General features: G+C 44.4%; 2 protein-coding genes across 5 annotated transcripts in view; both read left to right on the top strand.

Annotated features, from left to right (window-relative positions):
* Window positions 1-8,878, top strand: part of nbeal2 (neurobeachin-like 2) — a 34,260-nt gene extending 25,382 nt beyond the window's left edge. For all 3 annotated transcript variants that reach the window (XM_053431750.1, XM_053431748.1, XM_053431749.1), the window contains 24 exons: window positions 115-264; window positions 352-509; window positions 696-820; window positions 923-1,040; window positions 1,247-1,404; window positions 1,496-1,629; window positions 1,714-1,821; window positions 1,919-2,014; window positions 2,131-2,255; window positions 2,378-2,518; window positions 2,784-2,914; window positions 3,006-3,115; window positions 3,206-3,323; window positions 3,419-3,516; window positions 3,632-3,745; window positions 3,843-3,929; window positions 4,026-4,135; window positions 4,643-4,815; window positions 4,912-5,006; window positions 5,106-5,222; window positions 6,176-6,337; window positions 6,449-6,597; window positions 6,727-6,862; window positions 7,087-8,878. In XM_053431750.1, coding sequence (XP_053287725.1) covers window positions 115-264; window positions 352-509; window positions 696-820; window positions 923-1,040; window positions 1,247-1,404; window positions 1,496-1,629; window positions 1,714-1,821; window positions 1,919-2,014; window positions 2,131-2,255; window positions 2,378-2,518; window positions 2,784-2,914; window positions 3,006-3,115; window positions 3,206-3,323; window positions 3,419-3,516; window positions 3,632-3,745; window positions 3,843-3,929; window positions 4,026-4,135; window positions 4,643-4,815; window positions 4,912-5,006; window positions 5,106-5,222; window positions 6,176-6,337; window positions 6,449-6,597; window positions 6,727-6,862; window positions 7,087-7,194 — 3,021 coding nt within the window. In that variant the 3' untranslated portion in view covers window positions 7,195-8,878. The remainder of the gene's footprint in view (window positions 1-114; window positions 265-351; window positions 510-695; window positions 821-922; window positions 1,041-1,246; window positions 1,405-1,495; window positions 1,630-1,713; window positions 1,822-1,918; window positions 2,015-2,130; window positions 2,256-2,377; window positions 2,519-2,783; window positions 2,915-3,005; window positions 3,116-3,205; window positions 3,324-3,418; window positions 3,517-3,631; window positions 3,746-3,842; window positions 3,930-4,025; window positions 4,136-4,642; window positions 4,816-4,911; window positions 5,007-5,105; window positions 5,223-6,175; window positions 6,338-6,448; window positions 6,598-6,726; window positions 6,863-7,086) is intronic.
* A 3,254-nt stretch (window positions 8,879-12,132) lies between these two features.
* On the top strand, window positions 12,133-21,982 carry nradd (neurotrophin receptor associated death domain). Of its 2 annotated transcripts, none has more exons than XM_053432370.1 (6): window positions 12,133-12,584; window positions 16,974-17,106; window positions 17,259-17,612; window positions 19,032-19,230; window positions 19,347-19,489; window positions 20,280-21,982. In XM_053432370.1, the coding sequence occupies exons 1-6, from the start codon at window positions 12,546-12,548 to the stop codon at window positions 20,591-20,593; spliced, it is 1,182 nt and encodes a 393-aa protein (XP_053288345.1). In that variant the 5' UTR covers window positions 12,133-12,545; the 3' UTR covers window positions 20,594-21,982. The 2 variants fall into 2 exon arrangements, with proteins under 2 accessions (XP_053288345.1, XP_053288344.1); XM_053432369.1 differs by having other exon boundaries at window positions 20,277-21,982.
* Window positions 21,983-22,912: the final 930 nt, after the last annotated feature.

Raw genomic sequence — 22,912 nt, 5'->3', positions numbered from 1 at the left:
GGTTTAACTTTAGTTATTTACTAGATTGTGTCATTCCTGACATTGTTGTAACTGTGTGTAACACTGAATGTCCTCTCTCTCTCTCTTTATGTCTCTGTGATCACCGTGCTCCAGGTTCAACCCACCATGGAGCAGTATGAGCTGGACACATTCGGCCGTTGCCACGACATCATGTCTAACTTCTGGAACTCGTGCTTCGACGACCTGATGAGCACGGTCTTCAAACGGGACAAAGACAGATCTGACAGCAAATCAAAGTTTCAGGTTACCAGAGCTTGCAGGCTTCATGCTGAAACCAAGCCTTAACAGTTCAGATTATTGATTTGACTTTTAATTTCTGCTGAAAAACAGGAAGTGATCGTGGACCCTCAAGAGAAGCGAGTCAGAATTGAGAAAAACAGGTACTCCAGTTCGCAGAAGCTTATCTCCAGCCAGCAGGGGGTGGTGTTGCAGCACTGGAGAGCTCTCCGCAGGCTGTTGACCAGTGAGAGAGGAGCATGGGCCCACAGGTATAATGACGTGTGAACACTCACATTCAAATTAACTTACGAGGGAACAATAGGCTATCAAATCTATTCCGCTTGAAGATGTTGCGTTAAGATTAAATAAGAATATTTGCTTATGTCGTCTTGTGGCGGTCCCTTCCTGACCAGATTGTGCTCAACTGTATTTTTCTTTTGACGTGTTTCTGATAGAGTTCCACCGGAGGTGAAGTGGAAACTGTCCAACGCAGAGACATATTCGAAGATGCGCCTCAAACTTGTTCCCAACTACAACTATGATCCTCACATCGAGGCCAGTGCCCTGAGGGACAACATGGGTACGTCACAGAGGACATTCTTACTGACTTACTGAGTTCTTTGTCATTTCCACCAAAAATTTTGCCCTGACGATGTGTTGTGTGCTTTTTTGTGATTTTCAGGAGCTGACAGCCCTCGCAGCTCTGAACCTCTCCCATTGGCTGTTGCCAAGGAAGCAAAAGTGAGCGACATGGAGGATGATCAGTTAGGAGAAGAGGACCTCGTCTTTTTGGACGATAAGTGAGTCAGCACTTTCGGCCTCATGCCAGATTTTTATATTTCACACAAAAAAGCCACTCGACATGTTTTGAAACCAAACAGGCGTTACATTTTTACATATTAAGATTTTAAATTTGAGTGGACATTCTGAAAACCTCTGAAAGTCCTTATATTTGCTAAATGCACTGCAGAAAAAGTAAAGGATCCCTGTTGTCTTGTGTTGTCAGGGTGGAGGGAGAAGACGAGAGCCAGAAAGAGAAACTGGTTCTGTCTGAGGACTGTGAGCTCATCACCATCGTGGCGGTCGTTCCCGGTCGTCTGGAGGTTACCACGCACCATCTCTACTTCTATGATGGCAACAGTGAGAAAGAAGAGACGGAAGAGGGTACGTGATACAGAAATATGTTGCTTTTTTTTTTTTTTATCCATCGATCTTCAAAAGGTTCTTTGATAAATGATTCTACCTCTGCCTTTAGGAATCGGGTTTGATTTCAAGAGGCCTCTGTCTCAGCTCAGAGAAGTTCATCTGAGGCGCTACAACCTGCGACGCTCTGCGCTGGAGCTGTTCTTCATAGATCAGTCTCACTACTTCCTCAACTTCAAAAAGAAGGTGAGGCTCAGTGCAACTTTACATACTTTGCTCCTTGTTTAGTATTAAATAATATGTGTTTTTAACTTTTGTTTGTGTCTTCAGGTACGAAACAAAGTATATTCCAGGATCCTGGGGCTGCGGCCTCCCAACCTGTTTTACTTTGGCTCCCGCTCCCCTCAAGAGCTCCTGAAGGCATCTGGGCTCACACAGGTGTTTATTTAAAGAACACTTTTCTACAAAAATATGTTATTGGATTTGAGTTGCGATAACTGTGTTTTGACCAATCTGATGTCGATGTGTCCAACAGAAATGGGTGTGCAGGGAAATCTCCAACTTTGAGTATTTGATGCAGCTGAACACCATCGCTGGACGCACTTACAACGACCTGTCGCAGTATCCTGTGGTAAATACACACCACCTCTCCCCCGGCAGTGTTCCGTTATATTCAGGATCCCTTTATGTGATGCCCTGTGAGTGTGAGGAGGCGTCATGTGGCAGTTTGTGTTCTGTTGCTTTTAGTTCCCCTGGATTCTGTGTGACTACACCTCGCCTATTCTGGATCTGGAGAACCCGGCCGTTTTCAGAGATCTGTCAAAACCCATCGGTGTGGTCAACGCACGCCACGCACAGAATGTCAGAGAGAAGTAAGTGGGTTTTACAAGAATGTGAATTTAGTTGCACACCTGTCAGTTGTGTAAAGCACCAAACGTGTCCTCTCTACAATTTAAAGAATGCTTCATTTGTACATTTGTCTCTCTGTCACTAGGTATGAGAGCTTCGAGGACCCCACGGGCACCACGGATAAATTCCACTATGGCACACACTACTCAAATGCAGCAGGGGTCATGCACTACATGATCCGCATGGAGCCGTTCACCACCCTGCATATCCAGCTGCAGAGTGGCAGGTGGGAATACTCACTAGTGCATGACTTATCATAGTAATGCATGCTATTCTCAGAATCAAGTTTGTTTCCAAGAAGGTTTTCATGTTGGTGTTTTAGTGCACAACATTGAACATAATAATAAGAAAGGTAGGAGAAAGGTAAAGTTAGTAAAAGAGCTATATGAATATATGTGCAATATTTCCCCATTGAGCTTGTGCAGGACTAAATATGCAAAGTAACAAGTAATACAGAGGTAATAAAAGTAATATATCTTGTCTTTGTTTAGGTTTGACTGTGCTGACCGACAGTTTCACGCAGTGCCAGCCGCCTGGCAAGCTCGCATGGAGAGTCCCGCTGACGTCAAGGAGCTCATCCCTGAGTTCTTCTACTTCCCAGAATTCCTGCAGAACATCAACGGTGAGGAGCATGATACCTGTGGTCACTCAAACTATCTGATATATGGCTGATATGTAGAGCCTAATGAGTGTTTGCTTCCTGTTCCCTGTAGGATTCGACCTGGGACATCTGCAGATATCTCAGGACCCTGTGGCGGATGTGCTGCTGCCTCGCTGGGCCTCGTCGAAAGAGGACTTCATCAAGCAACACAGGAAAGCTCTGGTGAGTCCACACAACCAGCTACAGCCTTAAAGCGCACTGTGGCTTCCAAACATGTGTTAATAAGAGAGCGTCTTGTGTGTTTGACCCCAGGAATGTGAGCACGTGTCCAATCACCTTCACGAGTGGATTGACCTGATCTTTGGTTACAAGCAGAGAGGTGAAGAGGCAGTGAAGGCACTCAATGTCTTCTACTACTGCACCTACGAAGGTAAGGCAGGAGTTCTTAGTGGAAAAGAGGTTTCTTCTTCTTCTCCTCGTGTCCCATAGAAACTCACTCTTCCTTGTTTCTTCCTCTCCTTGCAGGTGCAGTGGATTTGGATGCAATAGCCAACGAGAATGAGCGAAAGGCCCTGGAAGGCATCATCAGCAACTTTGGTCAAACGCCCTGTCAGCTCCTGAAGGTACCACTCCCACTCTGATGCACAGCTATTTCTTGAGACCCAGTTCTCAGCATTATGGGATATTTTGTTTAAATAATCTGCAGCAGTGTGATACAATGTTCCTGTTTCTACCCAGGAGCCTCATCCTACTCGTATGTCGGCTGAGAACGCAGCTAGGCGGCTGGCCCGCCTGGACACCGTGCCCCCGAATATCTTTGAGGAGCTCAAGAAACTCAGACCCTTTGTGGAGGTGAGTTCTGTCATGATCTCATTATTATCCCCTGAAAGAATGAATCACATCATGTTGTAACTGTGTATTAACATGTGTGTGTTTGTGTGTGCTGCAGGTGGTGTGTGACGGGCTTCCTCTGGTGCAGGCAGTGGTGCCAAAGAACCAGAATCGTTCCTTCATCATTCAGGGCTCAGACATACTGGTACGGTCACTTTCAGATGGGACAAATTTAAAGCTTAAAAGAATTATATTTTTAAATGTTAAAGGTTTTTCATACAATGTCGTGATTTCTCTCCAGGTGACTGTGAGTTCAAACGGGTTGATAGGAACACACAGCTGGCTGCCGTACGACAAAAACATTGTCAACTACTTCACCTTCACTAAGGACCCAACGATGACTAACCCCAAGTGAGTGTCCTGACAGAGCAAAATATTAACCGTTAAAAATCACTTAATGAAATAGTCATGAATTTCCTGTCTGCGGCAGCCCCCTAAGAATTTTTTGTTGCACTGTACTTTTTTGGTTTTGTTTCAAAGACCTTTGGAGTTACGAACCCACTCAACTCTTAAAGCATTTTGTGTAAATCTGCCTGACAGTTGGCTGGAAACACAACATCTGTCTGAACTGTCTTGTTCTTCTTTCTGTGAAGCTTCAAAGTCTTTTTAATTAACTGAAATTAACTTGAAAGGATCTTGTTTTATGCTGAGGCCGACGTGGCTCACATAAACAGATAATAAACCAGGATACAAAGCATGTGAACACTGGGGATTCACAGAGGTTGTAATTTGCCGATGTCGCGACAGTTTAATGTGCTGATTATAAATCTCCTCCACATTAAGGCCACATCTCCCGCTCGCCTCTACTTTCTAACTCGCTTTGATTTTTTTTCTTTCTGCCGCTGCCCTGTGGTGCAGGACGCAGCGTTTCCTGAGTGGACCTTTCTCTCCCGGGGTGGAGATCAGTGCTCAGGTGCTGGTGGTGTCCAACGATGGACGCCTGCTGTTCAGCGGAGGACACTGGGACTGTAGTCTCCGCGTCACCCAACTGGCCAAGGGCAAGCTGGTGGGCAGGATCTGCCGGCACGTCGGTGAGCTCTTATTTTGTATATCTCTAAATTAAAATGCGCAAAACTTTATGTCAGGTTTGTCTATAAATCTGTGTGCTTTTTGTTTCTTCCACAAAGACGTAGTGACTTGCTTGGCTCTCGACCTCTGTGGCATCTACCTCATCTCAGGTTCAAGAGACACCTCCTGTATCGTGTGGCAGGTCCTGCAGCAGGTAAACCTCGGCGTGTGTCCCTGTGTGTGTGCGCATGTGCTGAATAATATTAGAGTTAGGGATTCACGTACGGATTCTTCACCTCCTCTTATCCTTCAGGGTGGTTTCTCCAGCGGCTTGTCTCCTCGGCCGGTGCAGGTTCTCTGCGGACACGACCAGGAGGTCACCTGTGTGGCCATCAGCACTGAAGTGGACATGGCTGTCTCAGGGTCAAAGGTCAGAGAGGCTACACTCAAAAAGCACTCACAAACAACATTTGCTGAGTTTGATGGATGTTTGTGTATCAGTGTGACACTTCAACGCTTGCTTCCGAAACAATAATCCCACTTATGTGAAAAGTCAAGTCTCAAGTCAGTTGCTCAAGATATTTTCGGGGGGAACTTTTTTCTTACCACCCCTAATAAAATCTCTAGAAAATATCAGAGTGAGGATAGTCAGGATAATTCACAGCGAGCGAAGGGTTGATGACATTTCTGAAGAGCTTTAGGTGATTAGGGTTATTGTGCTGTAAGCATGTGATTCCCACAATGCAATTTATACATCATGACGGGTCTCCTGCATGCTCACATCAGATGTCACCCTTCACCCGAAATGTTCTGGAAGTTTTCCCGTTGTTGCGTCCAAACTCCATAAAAATATCTGCATCCAATTTTCTGGACGTTTATGTATGAAAACAACTAATGTTTGTTTGGGCATGAAAAAATGGTGGTCAACCTGAATAACCTGGAAAATCACACTGAGCAAAATGTGATGTGGCTCATTACAAGTGAGAATGTAATGTGAACCAGTCACAGGAAACAACCACAAAACACCGAGTTTATGGGTATGAGCAGACAGATGTCGGCATCTCACAGCCAGCAGTCGTTCATACCTGGAATGTGTAATTAACTAAATGAACAAAGGCACAACCACAGTTCGGGCTGACGCTAAAGTCGAGCTTTTATTTTCCATCCTTACTGGTATCAAATCGGAGAAGATGCAGGAAACATACAATTTGTCATTTAAACTGTAGTTATAGGATCTTTGATTGGATTTATACTGAATCCCTCTCTCTGTGGTTCTGATTTGATTTTAAGAACCCCGATTTGTTGTGGTGAACCAAATCAGGGTTCGCAATTGATCTGAATCGAAACTGACCCCCCCCCCGCTCTCTATTTACTGTGAATCAGGACGGGACTGTGATCGTGCACACTGTCCGACGAGGCCAGTTCCTGCGAACCCTGCGACCCCCCAGCAGCAGCTGTGTGCCCGCCCAGATCTCTGAGCTCCAGGTCGGCAGTGAAGGTCACATTGTGGTGCAGACGACGCCAGAGGAAAACTCCCACAAGAAGGTACATGCACACACAAACTCCAGAGTACAGCGCATACACAAACACAGTGATACTAGAAACAAACTCCTCAGCCTGCTTATGCCATTATCTGCAATTTACTTGCTTCCACAGGGCAAGTACTCCATTCATGTTTACTCAGTAAATGGCTGCCTGCTGGCCTCCCTCAACATGGAGGAGCAGGTGACTGCTCTGCACCTGGTGTCTGAATACGTCATCCTGGGCACCATGCAGGGCAGCCTCCATATACTGGACTTATACAGGTAAAGACACTGGGAACTGGGTTTGACGTTTTGAAGGAATTCGCCTCATTTGTTGAAAACATCTGCGTCGGAATCTTGTGTTGAAAATACGACTAAAAAGCTCAACTCGGACTCCTCTTTGATTGACAGTCTGGACGCTCCGGTGACGCCCCTGGCATTGAAGGTTCCTGTGAGGAGTGTGTCCGTGACAAAGGAGTGCAGCCACATCCTTGTGGGACTGGAGGATGGAAAGCTGATTGTTGTGGGGGCAGGGAAGCCCGAGGAGGTGAGAACCAGGACATGCAGGAGAGGGGTGGTGGTGTGGTGGGGGGGGGGGGGGGGGGGGGTTGTGTGTGTGTGTGTGTGTGAGAGAAGGGGGGTTGGTGGTAATCATATGCTAACTACAAGTTGAAGACCAGGTTTTTTCAGATGATAATTGAGCGTCTTTAGTGTAACGTCTCTGTTTTAGCCCCGAAGTGAAGATTAACATATTTCCCCTCCTCGTCTCAGGTTCGCTCGGGACAATTCCCCCGTCGCCTGTGGGGCTCCACTCGCCGCATCTCTCAGGTGTCGTCAGGTGAAACTGAATACAATCCCACTGAGAATGCTGGGAAATGAGAGGAGCAATGGTGGAGGACCTCTGTGGACTCAACGAGGCCTTTCTTCCTCTACAAGCTGGGCGACTGTCCTCCTCAGCCACTGATCTCTCTGAGAGAGCAACTATACACTGAGCACTTTTTTAAAATTCTGCAATGATTTGATATTTTATTGCGTATTTCTTATTGCGTATTTCTTTTTTCCAGTTGTGTATCAGCATCATTCCAAAGAGTGGCCTTGTTTAATGGAGAGCTAAGAGCTCGGTGTTTGCGGATTGTCAGACTATTTACACTGAGTCGTGTTTCAAGGAAGTGACTCACTGATGCACACTCGGCCTCAGACACACAGACAGAAAAGTGCTGTGAACTTCATGTTCTCGGCTCGTTTTTCCTGTCAAGAGGCACAGCCGCCATCTCCGGGCTGCTGAACGCCTTTGGCCATGGTGCCTTCGTAAAAAAGACTCCTCGAAAACTTGAAAATCCACTGCAGACGTTGCTTGAGATTTCCACATTGCAATACCTGTGGGCACCACAAGAGAGAGACACATGTGGCAGGGTGGGGGGGGGGGGGGGAGGGGAGACAAGCGATCACAAGTGAGCCTTTGCTGTGTTATCATTTTTAGCGGTTGACGTCAAGACTAGCTGAGGCTTTACACCCGAAGTGCGCCACAGCTTCACAGTGTATAACTCTGCATTCCTGTGGCTCTGAGCAATGTACAACTGTTACAATTAAAGCAATAACTGCTTTAATGGTTTATGTATGTTGAATATATTCTCTCTTTTTTTTTTTTGGATCTCGATTGTTGAGCTTGGCCGACTGTGGCCTCACACACACAACAGCGTGGAAGTCTGGTACACACACACGACTCTGTCCCTGTTTGATTTGATCGGAAAAGTGCCTTTCTAAAGCTTGAGCCATGTGTAAACACTGAAATCCAAACGCAGATATGTCCGATTTCTTTCCCAAATCACACCCCAGCACTCGGCCTTGACTCCGACGTGGATGAGATGTCCATGAACTCAGTGAACTAATGGACAGCTGGTTGTGAACAGTGTCCCTGCGAGCGCCTAAAAACTTCTGAAGACAAGATGACTGCGAAACACGTGAGCGGAGCGTCTGTGAGCCAGCTTCAGAGGAATTCACTTCCTGCCAGCGTCTTTTACTGCGGTCGGAACAGAGTGGTTGTTATGCCGTGTCATGACAGGAGTGAGACAGAGGAAACTATTTGGGAGAATACAACACCCACAACATGGAGCACACACACAAATTACCATGTCTTTGTAACTGATGCTCAGAATGACCACAAGCGAGGAGAAAAAAAAAAAAAAGCTCTATTTGAGAGGTTGTCACAGAAACTGTACAGAAAATCACATTTTAATCAGATTATACAACTATGACTACTGAATATAAAGGGTTGTTTGCATTTGCAGCTGTGGAATACTCCAGTTTGCTGTTGTGCACACTGATAACGGTTTATAATAACACTGCACTGGTTTTCTCTTAGTGTTATGAATGTAATTGTTTTTTCTCGCGTAACTATGCAGTAACACTGAATCAGTTTTGCAGTCGGGTTGGGTCTTTACAGTCATCAGATTCACATCACTTTCAGAAAGGGGTTTTAAATCGTGCTGTATATAATGTATTTGATGACATTTGTTGTTCAACTGTGCCCATAAATATGTTGATTGTGTAAAAAGCCTTAAGAGCACTGCCTTGAATTTTGGACTTTATGCAGTTCTCCACTGTTATTTATCGTCTCTGTTCTTGGACGAAGCTGAAGATAGAAGTTTGCCTGTGTTCCTTGTAACTTGAATCATTGCCCTGGGAGTTTGATCATCTCTTTGTCTTTGTTTTCCCTCTAAGCCTCATCAGTTTGTAAAATGATTAGTTTAACTGCCCTAATATGGCTATGTCATGACTGCAGACTTAAATTCAGGAATGCTCTTTTATGACCGGCCGTTAGTGAAAAACGAGCTCTGGCTCTTGTGTGTGTGAACCACAGCAGGAAGGAAACTGATCCGCCGCCCCAACGACGATCATCCAGCTCCTCTACTGTAATCCCGGCCTTACATGCGCCTGCGATGTTAACCCTATTAGAGTTGAAAAGGTCACAGCCAGCAATGGCACATTTACTCGAGGAGACTTTGATCTCCTGGTGGGCCGAACATCCTGTCGGGCCTGCCCATAAACACCTCCAGGGGTACAATTCAGAGGGGTGGGGAGTGGGGTGATAAAACTGACCTGCAGACCCCCGGTCAAATAGAAAGACCACAGAACAGTGAGTGAGGGAAGTGGAGTAGGAGGGCGAAGAGGGATGCCGCGGCTCTGATGTGGGCCCTCGGACAATGGTGGGCGGGGTTGACGCCTCACTCCTAGTTATTGGCAGGATCTCCCGGCTCTGACCTCCGCAGACCCGAGGGCAGGCTGAGGGGACGGCTGTCGTGAAACGCTGCAATCTTGACGTTGAAGTCGTTCCTGCCAGGAACCGCAACAACCCTCGAACAGGCCTCTGTCAACAGCCTCCACCTCCCCCTCTCCTCCCCCCACTCTCCGCACCATTTCTCCTCAGCCGCCGAACGACAAGATCAGGGTTTTGTTTTGCTTTTTCATAGCTGCCTTATCATTCCCACCCGTGTATGACCACAGAGGAACTTGGCCCCTTAGTTTTTTTAAGTCTGGGCTTGTGCAGATAGATTGATGTAGATAAGGAAAGAATAAAGAAGTAACGGGAGCTGTTATTTGTGATAAACTTATGTTTATTTATTTCTTTACTAAACTGTTTTGAAGTATTTAAAAGGTTTACAAAACGATCATATGTTTATTAGGATGTTTTCTTACTGATGAGAGTATCAGAATGAGGCAGATTTACATTTATTCTGATCCTTAAAAAGTCTCCAGCAAAGGTATATGCACTGGGAAAAGGTTGAGACAAGAAATAAACAAAAACATATTGATTTTGCAGGGCAGTGAAGGTAAGTAACATCATATAAAAATAAAAACTTAAAGCACACTAAAATCTAAATGAAATAACAAAATAAATCACCACACAGCTCGAGGTTTTAGGGCATCAACAATTAAAAAACAAGTGTGATGTGGATTACACATATATATTCAAATCAAGGAGACGTTTTGTTTGTGTGTTTATGTCTGAATTACACCTTGAAGTTTTATCAGAGCAGGAATATTCTCTCCGTCTCCTCTCATCTCTCTGCAGGCTTTGAAGTGTAAGTAGTATTGTGTCTGGAGAGAGCTCTCCATTTGTTTTCCTCTGAAGTCTCCCGGCCCCCCTGCCGTGCATTCACTAGAATTTACAAGGTGTGTCATTTAGCCTGCGTTGGTTTTCTAATCTTTTGAATGGCTGAGATCAAACGTGCTTCTTGTTCTCCTGCTTCAGAGCGTCTTGTTGGGATCACATGCTCTCTTTTGTTTCTGATAACAACTGATCACAGCTCTATGTACTAGGGTTGTAAACTGGTGTCACCTCACATACTTACACTTAATAAGGTTTTATACCAGGATCCATGTTTTTTTTCCTGCCCACTATTCATTTATAATACATGTTGTGAGAATAAAACTGGAGTTGAAGGTGCATCCCATAATCATTTGTATCATTATCGAGAAATTTCAAAATTCCCACTAATTGTGGTGTTAGAACAACAGATCACATCTTCTGACTTTAAAGAAGCAACAACACAGTGTAGAAATTGTGCATTCAATTTATCTGTGGGGTGGCATCAAGTTGTACTTAGTGATAGTGACAAAAGTATGACAATTACCAATTTAAGCATATTTGTATACATATTAATTTAAAGTTAGTAAAGATTTAGGCTTATTTAAACTTCTGGTATATTGCTGTGAAGTTCAGTCTTAAAAAAATTAACTGATTCCTTATTTATTCCTCTATGAAGTAAAGTAGTGTAAAAGTGTGACAGTAGTATAAAAGCAGAGCACAGCCCTGCCAGTAACCATCATGCTACATACTACAAATGTCAAGTATTAAGTAAACATATAAAAGGGAACTAAATAGATATAAATCAAAACCCTATACAAATTGTAAACCCTATAAATAAATAAAAAAACAAATGAAAAAAAACAGGAAGAATAGAAATATCACAATAAATCAAAAGGATTAATTTTATTACGATTTAATTTATTTTATTTTATATGCGGCATAAATAAAATAATAATTACAACAGTTAAAAATACACCATGATAAATAAACTCCATATTCAAAACATACAAGTACCATGATATTTAGATAACTTAAAGGACTTTGTGCAGAAAGGGGCCTCAGTGTATCCTTATATATCAATGCATTAGTATTATTACTGTTGCATTCACGGGCTTATAGAGTTTCATTGTTGCAGTCGGTTTTGTTGAAGCCATATCAACTTATTGTTATTTACCATGAAAGTGAAACATATTTACTAAACATTAGTATTGTGTTATTTTGTTGAGTAGCTGGTATTTATATGTTTTCAAAATAAATGTAGTGAGTAAATGCAAAGGTGCAATATAAAGTTGGATGGACTCACTTCAGTAAAAAGTTCCTCAGATTTGTACTCAATAGTACTAGAGTGAATGTAGCCAAGTTGTTATATTATGTCATTAACATATTATTATACATATATTATATATTACATTTTTAACACTGAAGGTCTCCATAGAATTTGGCTCAGTAACATTCTTCATGTGTGCACTAAATCTACTTTTTTAGATGCTTTCATTAAATCTGCCTTGTCTGCAAACTTCTGTTCCTCATAAAACACAACATTAGTTTCCATCAGCTTGGTGAAGACTTGTCAATCACTTGACTACAAACCACAAACATATGAGTCCTTCGCCTTCCATTACATTGTCGTTTCCCCCTGGCAGGGATGCAGCCAATCGCCCGGCTGCAATGAAAGCTGAGAAGATGGGAGGAGGAGGTCGAGGAGGAGGAGGAGGAGGAGGAGAAAAGGGGCAGGAGAGCTCGCGGGAGCTTTTCCTGTCTCATCTGATGTGAAGCTGCGGGAGACGAGGCAGCGCGTTCATCTCGAGAGCTCACACACTAGAAACCTTGTGTTAAAACCTCAGCCGCAGCAGGGACCGGGCTGAAAGAAGCGAACGAGTGTGATCACTGGAGGAATCCAGGGATTACAAAGCCTGCATTTTACAACGCGCTCTCCCGTGCGTAAAAATGAACCAACTCTCCAGCGTGCGTAACTAACGCGAGAAGCTTTTGCTCGCGGTTTTGATTTGGAGAAACGACAGAAGTTTGGATCATATCGTGATTTTTACGCAGTTTTCCCCTGAGGACTGCAGACTGAAGAGGGAAAAGTAGTTCTGAGACGCACCGATCTGTCCAGGAGGGTTTTTTGGAGACCGAGGACATGAGACTCTTTGCTGTGTGCGCGCTGCTGCTGTTCAAAGTAAGCTACAGATATTTTCTGATTCAGTTAAACATGCACCTTTTATCACTCTAACGCCTTTATAACCTTTTATCGACCTAACGCAACACTTGTTTTAAACTTTCCAAACGTTTAGATATCCCAGGAAGTGTGTTTTCTCACCACAGAGCCATATTTGATCAGTGTCGTGCCCCCTCTGGTTCCTGTTGGCGAATATGTGGCCAGTTTATATCCATCCGGGGAAAGAGGTCTGCTTGAGTCTCATTCTGTGTGTCTGGTTCTGTTTTTGATTACTAAACAAAAGTGATACCAGACAGTCCCTCACTGTGACTTGTGTCTCTCAACCTTACATTCTGGAGTGGGGCCTAGCTGACCTCCTCCACACAGGCTCCTGTCAGGCTCTGTGGCCGTAAAACATCCTGGAAAAATATGTGGAGATTCTTTGTTTTGTGTTTACAACTCAAACTGTGAAGTCAGTGTTCATTTTACCCCCCACCCCCCCTACTCACATGACATACTTCCATTCAGCAGACGCCACAGCCAGAGTGAGCCAGACATCTTGGAACATCAAGACAAGAATTAAAACACCAAGGAGCGCACACTTTTACCATTAAGCAACCAGCCCGGTGTGATAAGTGTTTTATTACGGAGAAATGATACTTCTGGTGTTTGATAGCGTATCATTAGGGCAGGATCAGTGGAGAAGAAAGCCCCCTTGACTTCACAGTTGCAGACAATAATTTGACACTCATCAGCCTCAAAAATCCCATTGGGGCTTGTAGACCTGTCCGGACACGCTCATCACTCTCAGAGCACTTTTGTTAGATCAAAGAAGGCCCACTAAGACAAAAAGATATGCATGGGAAAACCTAACATGCTGGTTCTTATCTGATTTTCAGCAGAAAATGTTCCTTTTTCCCTCAGAAAAGTTCATTTCTGCTGTCAAATGGTTCCTCCTCATTCCTCTCTAGAGGATTTAGAGCAGATGTAGACTGAGTGTTACAGTATCTGAGCACTCACCTAATGGTTTTACTGGTTAATATGCTCCTAAGGGTGGTATTGCCTCCAGAGTTGTCACATTAGTTGCTTATACGGCAGCTTCATGTGAAAAAGTGGCCTTATAGCTCGCAGTGTTGCTGGGGTCTGGATATCCGGAGCAAAGCAATTATCATCATTTTCTTCCAGTTTGTGGTGTGTGTGTGTGTGTGTGTGTGTGAGAAGGGGGTTGGGGGTGACAGTGGCGAGGCAATGGTTTAGTTTGTTACCACAGTCATTTGGATTTCCATACAGCAGTTAAGCAGCTTTCTTTACTCTAGAGGGCAGATTTAAAAGTCATTTTATGAAATCTCAGCTCTTTAGTTAAAGTTAAACATCGGTAGATTTAAAGAAGTCGCTGTTTAGGGACGATTTAGGATTCAGGATTATAGTGCTGGTTGAGCTTTCTGCTTGAAAGAGAAAAGAAAAAAGAGAAACACAGGCCCTTTGATTTTTCTCTTATCCCTCCTGTGTCCTAATGACAGTGATCAGTGCAGATGCAATCCACGCAACTTTCCCCACATCTCGGGCCTTGTCTGCTGAAGGGCCCCTGTCTGCTGCTGTCCCAGTCACATTGTGAAGCCTCACGGGTCGGTGTCGTCACAGAGACACTGGGAGAGAGAGCTTCCTTTTGTGCGTTTATTTTCACGCAGATTAGATTAACTCTGGAAACTCCGGCCGAGGCGCTTCAAATGTGGTCTCACTTCAGAAGGGCACAGGAAATGTCTCAGGCATGGAGAAGGCTGAAATGTGTGTGAGTTTTGCGAGTGTGTGTGAGTGTGTGTCTGTGTGAGATACGCGATGACTGAGTGACTCAGGCAGCCGTGGAGTTGAGAGCCCCATTGAAAGCAGTGCTCCTCGGTGGTCCGTCTGTTCTCACTGGGGAATCTCTTCAGATCTCAAAGCAACTGCAGCCTCCTGCTCTTCAGACTTTATGCCCCCGGGGGGGACAGAGGTCTGATGCATCTGAATGCTATCTGGAGTTTGTGCAGATAATTGATTCTAGCTTGAAAATAAAAAGTGTCAGATCGTAGGCACCCGCATCAAATGTAATAAAAGAGGCCTCACAGTGTTCAAGATGATACTAAACCAATTTAAAAGTAATAATGAATTTCTATTTTAGGGGCCATGGATGTTAAATTGATAAAGTCAAATTTGTAGATTTGACCTTTTGGTGTTAAAAAAACTGAAAAACAAAGAAATGTCAGTGATTTAATATTAAGTGGTGCTCTGGCAAAAAAACATGTGGAAACTTGTAGATACATAAACACCTTGCTAGCTACCTTTCTTTAAAATACACATACGTAAGATAAGATCAGATCAGATACATTTTATCTGTCCTACCACTGAGAAATTTGCCATATTACAGCAATAAGGGGGATTTAAAAAATAAGAAACATTAGTAAGAAGCAATAGTAATAATAGTATTACATAAGTAATCATTATATAATGTCACTATATTATATAGACTGTAAACAGAATGTGTACAGTATAAACAGGATCACACGTATAAGATGTTCAAGTAACATGCACAGATAGAAAGTGAGTGTATTGTTAAGTTCAATGTTAAATCCAACCTGAGGGAATTTGTTGCGTTGATACTGTTTCCTTTGCATGAAATGAAAAAGGGTTTATTTCTCATAGTGAGAAATAAACCCTTTTATTGTGACTATCACTTTGATTAAAGATGAATCTAAATATTTGAATAAATATCCATCATGCTGATAAACACATAGTGGCACCCATATACAACGTGCTATTTCAATGTATACAGCAGATAAGGCCTCAGTCATTCCCCCACTGACTAGATCCCTGTTTCCTCTCGTTCTCCAGTGGGCACTGACTAAACATCTCACCGTGCGCTGGGCAGCGGGTAAAGTGCCAAACCATGAGCTCCCACTCTGAGCTGCAGAGCTCCGAGCCCTGCAGGCAGGCTTACACACAGCTGCACCAGTAAACCCACTGGAGTCCAAGGTGGAGGTGAAAATAAAGCAGAGCCGCTGTCGCCAAATATTTATCCAAGTGTAGATTGAGAGCTGAGCTGGTGTTGGCAGATCAGAGTTACCACAATGCCTCTCTGCCCCAGGTTGTAATGATCCATGCTGGGTCCCAGTCTGCCAACTCCAGACATCCAGCCACTTCCTGCCTGCCGGACCCTGCCACCCCCGACAAACGCTAATACCCTCTGATCTGGGCTCTGTGACAGGCGTTCAGAAATCATCAGGCTGCTCGACAGTGAACTGGGTGGTGTTTTTGGAACGAGGCGAGCCACGTTTTGAAGCTTGTCCCCCCCCCCCCGTCGTATCAGCATGGATCATTTCAGTGTTTCACGACTGGGACCATGCCACTGTCTGTGTGTGTTGGGGGGTTCACGGTGTTCCTTGGCTGATTCCGAGACACCAGTGGGTTGTTTAGCTGTTACTTCTCCCCTTTGCAGGAGGTTAGTTGTCAGGACATCTGTTTGCTCTTGTCAGCCCCCGGGGCAGAGAGGGCCAATCTCCCTCAAACGTGTGCATGTTTAAGATGCCGTTGTTCAGAGCCTGCAGAAGGAGGCGGGGGGGGGAGGTTTCATGAAATACTGACCTTCATAGACACACCTGTAGGGCTTGGCGACTTCAAAGGCCCCCCCCCCCCCTCTCTCACCCAAACAGACACTCACATGCTGGGCAGCCTTGGTTAACTGACACCCTCGCCTGGGGCTGGAACTGTCTCCTTTATATACCCCCCCCCCCCCCCTTTTTTTTCTTTTCAGTTGTCGTGAAGTAAACACATATACGCCGTATTCACACACACACACACACACACACACACACACAGTTACATTGCCCCATTCACACTGACTCGGAATGAGTGGGAGGGCGGATGCTCTTTTTACTTCTTCCTTCCTCCTTGCCCGTGTGTTTTCCTTCACCCCGTTTTGTCTTATTCTTTCCACTGGTCTAAAGCTATCTGATTAAAGCCAGCCCCTCCTGTCAGGCACCAGCCCCGCTGCACAAGCCGTTAGGAATGTCTGATCTATCCCTCATGTCCCAACTCAAGCTGGGCTCTCCATTACCCACTTGCAGATAAGCACTCGGAGCACTTTAAAGGGTGAAAACTGAGGCAGATAGAAGGATTCTTAAAAAAACAGTTCACCCAGTTCCCTGCGTCTTTATTTGCACAGGAGTGGGACGTGTGCGATCTCCTTCCCACACATGGTGGGAGCCAGAAAAACCTCCTCTCTTGTCGTCTCTTTTTGTTAACTGCTGCCTGAATAGTTGAATATCAATCATGTAACTGCTGTGGGAAGAGCGGGGATCCAGAACACATGATAGCGTGTGTCTTTTGTTCTCTGAAATAAAACACATTTCTCACAATGTCATTTCTTCACTGCAGGTCGGCCTGGGAGATGCCTGTGCCAGTAACCAGTTTGCTGAGTCGGGGCAGTGCTGCAGCCTGTGTCCCGCCGGCTTCGAGGTGGAGACACAATGTGGGAAAGAGGATACCAAGTGCGCACCGTGCCCGAAAGGTGAGCAATTATGATCTAATGTTACAGCACCAATATCTATGTGTTTCACCTGCCCTTTCGTTATCACTGTCATCTGTCCAAACGGCTGGAAAAATGTACTCAGCACTATGTCTGCTCAGAGACACTGGCTGATTCTGTAATTTGTTTCCCAGGGACGTTTTCCTCCTCCGAAGGCCTCGGCCGCTGCCTTCCCTGCAGCAAGTGTCCACGCAGCGTCCCCACGGTGGCCTCTTGCTCTGCCGTCCAAGACGCGCAATGTGAATGTGACAGTGGCTACTTCTTTCTGAGAGAGCGCAGCCTGTGCGCGCCCTGCTCCAAATGCACCCGAGGCGAGGGGGCCGTCCGGCAGTGTGGCCTTCAGGGAGACAATGTGTGCCAGGTGTGTGGCACAGGGACGTTTTCTGAGGAGCGCATCAGCACCAAACCCTGCCAGGCCTGCACCCAGTGCTCTGACAGCGAGGTGGAGATCCGATCCTGTATGCCCAACTCTGACACACTCTGCATGGGTGAGTTGCGAAGGGGGGGTGAGAGTGAGACAATGTGGATCAGACCAAAAGCAAAATGAAGTGATGCTACCGAGTATTACCACTGCTCTGGGTGACATGCTCCTTTATTGTGATGAACAAGGGCACGACACAAAGTCCTACACACAGTACAAATACATAATTTAATCAAACGTTTTGAAATAAAGTTCAAATTAAAATAGTGCTTTGCTTTTTCAAAAAACATTCTCGTTGAGTGCAAACCGACCGACTCCTCAGTCTTCTTATGAAACCACGTTTAAATATACTAGACCCGGATCTTTATGTGGAACTGCACCAGATTGCACACAGTCATAGATAACTCCCCAAAACATGCCAGATTTGTTGAAAAACATCCTATCTCACAATCGTAAAGAAACTGAAAAAGAAAAAATCCTGTAATGTCCCGCAGATCCAGATCCACACCAAAATTTAACGGTTTCTTTCTTGACCCATTCCACATCCTTCCACCACGTTTTGTGGTAATCTGTCCTGTAGATTTGTGTAATCTTACTTTAAAAACCAACCAACCAACAAACGGACAGGGGTAAAAACATAACCTCCTTGGTGAAACTAATAAAACATTAACTGCTTAACTTTTAGCCGTAAACGTGATATATTTCCAATGATTTGGGGTTGAGTGCCACAGAGAGGGCAGGTAAATCAGAGAGCCCTGGAAGAATGATGATCTGGGAGTTTTAATGGGATTTGCCGTCAACGGGAAAAAATATAGAATAGCGCCGCCGCCAGCGTTTAAAGATCTAAAGGAGGACAAGGCAGTAAAAGTGAAAGATAAAAAGATAAAAGAATGAGCTCAAGGGGAGGGGGATGGGGGGGCAGGGAGGGGGAGTGCCTGTGAGCCCACGAGGACATGTGGTTAGCACCTGCATCCACACCTCGTCCGGACACTCTGGAACACTTTAAGCCTGGAAACATGAGCGCAGGAGAAAAAGAAGCACTTATGTGCCGTAGTCCACTTGGTAGGAGCTTGACGGGTCTGTAGGTTTACTGACCCCGAGAACCTGAAGCACCAGGGAGGCTACTGACCCTGACCACTCGACCGCCTGTTCCCAAAAGGCTACATTCACTCTCCAGGAGTAAGGTCATACGCACACGCTCTCGGTGCACATGTCATGACCCTTTGAACCCTGGGAGATCAGTACTGTACCTTGTAGTGTTTGATCCCAAAAAAGGCCGACCGCGGGAGGGAAGACGAGGCTGGAAACGGTTTCAAAACCACAGGGGAGCGTTTTGACTGAGGCTATCATTACCTCCAGCACACGGGCCTCCGTCTATTTATTTCTGGCACTAATTTACGCCGCACAAATGTGTTTCTGATGTGTATTCGTGCACATGCAATGATACTGTACCTGCTGACACGTCTCTCTTCTTCATTCTTAATAGATAAGAAGCTGCACATTTTATCCCGACCCGCTGAGGCTGACGGGACCCGGGAAGCTCCAGAAGAGGAGGTGACAGAGGGACAGGGGGCCAGTCCTTCTCCGGGAACACCGAAGTTTACTCCACAGGACAACATTGTGGCTTACGTGTCTGTCCTGGCTGCCGTGGTGCTGGGTCTGATCATTTACGTGGCTTATAAATGGTGAGTACTCCCCGGGGGTTGGGTGCTAGCCCTTAAATAGATGTAATAATGATGTTAAGATTGGCCCTGGGAAGACAAATAGCGTAACTGACACTGTTCTCCTGTGGTCTCCTCAGCTGGAGATCGTGTAAACAGAAGAAGGCTCTCTCTAAGGCCCGTGCGGCTGAGCTGGGATCATCTCCAGAGGGGGAAAAGCTCCAAAGTGACAGCGGGGTGTTTCTGGACTCTCACAGCCTACAGGACAACCAGCTCAGCAAAGGTGTGTTACACAAAGGCTCTTTCAATCTAAATCAAATTAAGGTTTCTGAGACCTCAGAAAGTATTTTTACCAAGGTTACGTAAACCCCTCCCGCTTTACAGAAAAGAGGATTAAAGGCAATTCAGAATTTGAACTGACCTTTCAGGATTTTTATCAAGACCTTATTCGTATTACTTCTATTGACTTTGGGTATTGTTATTGGAGATTATTAGATTATATCAGGAAAGGTGAATTTCATTTAATGGCACAGAGAACTCTACTGTTTTAAAGGAACCCTGTGATGTATTTGACCACTAGTAGTGCTACTGAGCAGTGTCACTATGAAAGGATTGTCTTGCTTCTTATGCAAATTCTGCCAGTTTCAGTCTATTCCACTGATTGACAGTAACTAGCCAGCGAATACGATTGTTACTGAAACTGGTTTCGAAATACTTAAAAATTTGGCGCTGTAGTTTATTTATAAATAAGAAAATGGATTCATCATGTTCGTTAGGCCTGTGGGATAGACTCAGTGGGTTTTGGCAAGAAACAGTGGATGTAAACATACATTTGTTTGTTTACAAGAAAACGCCATGGGGCCTCTTTCAGTTCCCAAAGTTTCCCACAAGAGAAATGACAGGGAAACTTTCCAGTTTTAAACCCATTACTTGTGGAACTTGGTATTTCTTAAAATAATGTTTTATTATTAATAAATAAAATAATAATTATGATTATGAATCTTATTATTAGTGTTATGATTCCATCTGGTTAGTTTTGTTTGATAAAGCTAACATTCTTTTTGTTTCAGCAGGAACTAAGATTGACGGCAAGCAGGACACTCGTTTGTACAACAATCTGCCTCCCAGCAGACAGGAAGAAGTGGAGCGCCTCCTGCAGGAGGGAGGGGGTCGGGGCTGGAGGCAGCTGGGCGCAGCACTGGGCTATGAGCCAGAACAGCTGGACCTGTTTGGGCGCGGAGAGGCCCCCGCTCATACGCTCCTCTCTAACTGGGCCCAGAAAGAAGGCTCCACTCTGGGCCTGCTGTGTTCGGCGCTGGTCCGCATCGAGCGGCCCGATGTGGTGACAGGCCTCACCTGTCCCGCGCAGGGCGTCTCTGTGGTCTGACCTCGTGTCAGCCACAGACGCGGGACAGTCACAGACTCGAGTCAAGAACTCTGACTGAAGTGACAAGGGAGGCACTCTTTGATATCAACACACTGCCACTGACAGTTTCATCACCTTGTTGGACACTTATTATTCAGTTTTTTTTGTTTTAGTTTTTTTTACATAAAACCCAAATGTATTCTAATGACACTTTACCCCAGCTTATGCCGCCGTTTGATTTTCAAAGGATCCCACTGCATGAAAGGATCTCCATGTATCTGTTACATCCCCATTTACACGCATCATGGTCAAGACTCCACGTTGACGTCCAAGTACAATACAATGGTCCACAAGTGGCAGGAAACACAATACATGTGCTGCATGCGTTCTTCTTTATTTTAAAAAACCACTGTTAATTTGTTATTTGGAAAGAAGTCAGATTAGTCCCCTTCTCCGTCAAAAGAAAGCTTCCCTCCATGTTCTATTGTAAACAAATACGCTCAGATCATTATGTTTCTAGCCCGGAAAGCCTCGTTTTATGAATCACAACTTCAGCAACCACTTTGGTGTCGCTGTTGATATTTCTCCAAAAAAAAAGATGGTTTCTTCCAACAGCAGTGCTTTCCAGTACGATGTGATTTTCCCCGTCTGGCCTCATTTCTGCGCACGAGTTCGCTCGGGGGAAAAAAGAAGACAACTCCGAGAAAACAAACAAAGCTTTAATGTGGCCGAGTGACTTCTCCAGTAGAAATTGAGGGTTGAATCTTCCCAACCAACCCAACTTCGACACAATTGTTATTTTCTTTATAAGAACACTTTAAATATTTGTAGATAGAAACTTCTCACTCCTTTTTTTTTTTTGCTGCAGCCACTAAGAAGCCTTGGTATTTATTTACACTGAGGTTATATTGTGCACCAGTGATGTTTCACATATCGACAGAAGAAGTGAAAATGAAGCATAAATATGAAAACACATTTCTTAGCTCTTTCTTATGTTTGTCTATGATTGTAAATGTCCCACGTGTTGATTTGTTGTGTGAGATCACGAATGAATTGTGAACACGTGAGAAAAGGAATGAAAATGAATCCATTTTCCCTACATTGAAAATACACAGCTCCTTTTCTGCCAACTTTATTTTTGAAATTTGACAGAAAAAAATCCCAAAACTAAATGTTTACCATCATTGCTTGCGTCAATCCCTCTTCTGTATTTATTTCACCATTTCAAGTCTAGATCCAAATAAAAAATCTTTGAAAGTGATAGACATCTGGGACATGGTAGTTCACCTCAGATGGTTTAATTTCTTTAAAATAATATTCGTGTAAGGTTTTCTGTATATATTTCCTGATGTTATGCCTCTGTGTTTTTGTAAGAGTTTTATTCATGTAATAAATAACTTTGATAAGTCAGTGCACTGTGGTTCTAACAGGATTCCAGATCCGCACAGTTAGTGTAGTGTCTTGGGGGTTTGTGATTTTGGAGTTGCTCAATTCAAGAAAACAGGATTTATATTTTTAAACAGTTACCGGTTTATCTAGTTTATAAAAGATTAGTAAAAGTGGAGGAATCTAAGCGAAACAATGAATAAAATAAATGGGGCATCCGAGTTCATGTGAAAAGGAACAACTCACAAACAATTCAGTGTGTGTCAATAGTTAGATTAATTTGATTTATTAAAAAGCTAACATTGCTTATATCATTCAGATACTGTGTTTTACGCAGTTTTAGTTGTAGCAACAAGAACATTAAGTATTCTCATGCCGTGGCAAGTTTTAATTAATCATTCTAAGAAATATGAATATAATTGCTGAGCTGAACTTTCACCAGAGGCCTACGGGCATGTCTGACACTAACAGTTTAGTATAAAATCCACTTGATGGACTGCACAATGTGGAAATTTAGACATATTCGAAATATACCAACCCTTATCGTGGGATTTGGTGCATAACAACATTTCCTATTCAGAACCCTGAGGGAAATCAGTTAAGAGGGATTTAATAATTTCGGAGTGAAATGAAAATAAAAACCTGATCCAAAATATTCCGGAGGAGAAGTTTCCCCTTTCTCTGTTGAGGTACAATCTGATTCCCCGCTCCCACTTTGCTCTGCACTCAGATCTGTTAATGATCTCTTTGCCTTCAGTTTTAAGTGGGAGCAGGCATCTCGCAAGGCCTGGGGCAGCGTTACATGCCGTCACACTCTCCAGACGGGACTGCTTAACTGCGGTCTGGAGCACACAGGCACAGGGCTGCGGAATGTGCATACGCTGGGAAGGGGGTGGGGGGAGCTGAGACCGAGGAGAAAGGGGGAAGCTCAGCAGCGCCTCCCTCCACTTGTCA

Source organism: Pleuronectes platessa, chromosome 10 (assembly GCF_947347685.1).
Source record: "Pleuronectes platessa chromosome 10, fPlePla1.1, whole genome shotgun sequence".
Taxonomy (NCBI): domain Eukaryota; kingdom Metazoa; phylum Chordata; class Actinopteri; order Pleuronectiformes; family Pleuronectidae; genus Pleuronectes; species Pleuronectes platessa.
The sequence above is the reverse complement of the archived record's forward strand: the minus strand, read 5'-3'. Positions and strand labels throughout refer to the sequence as shown.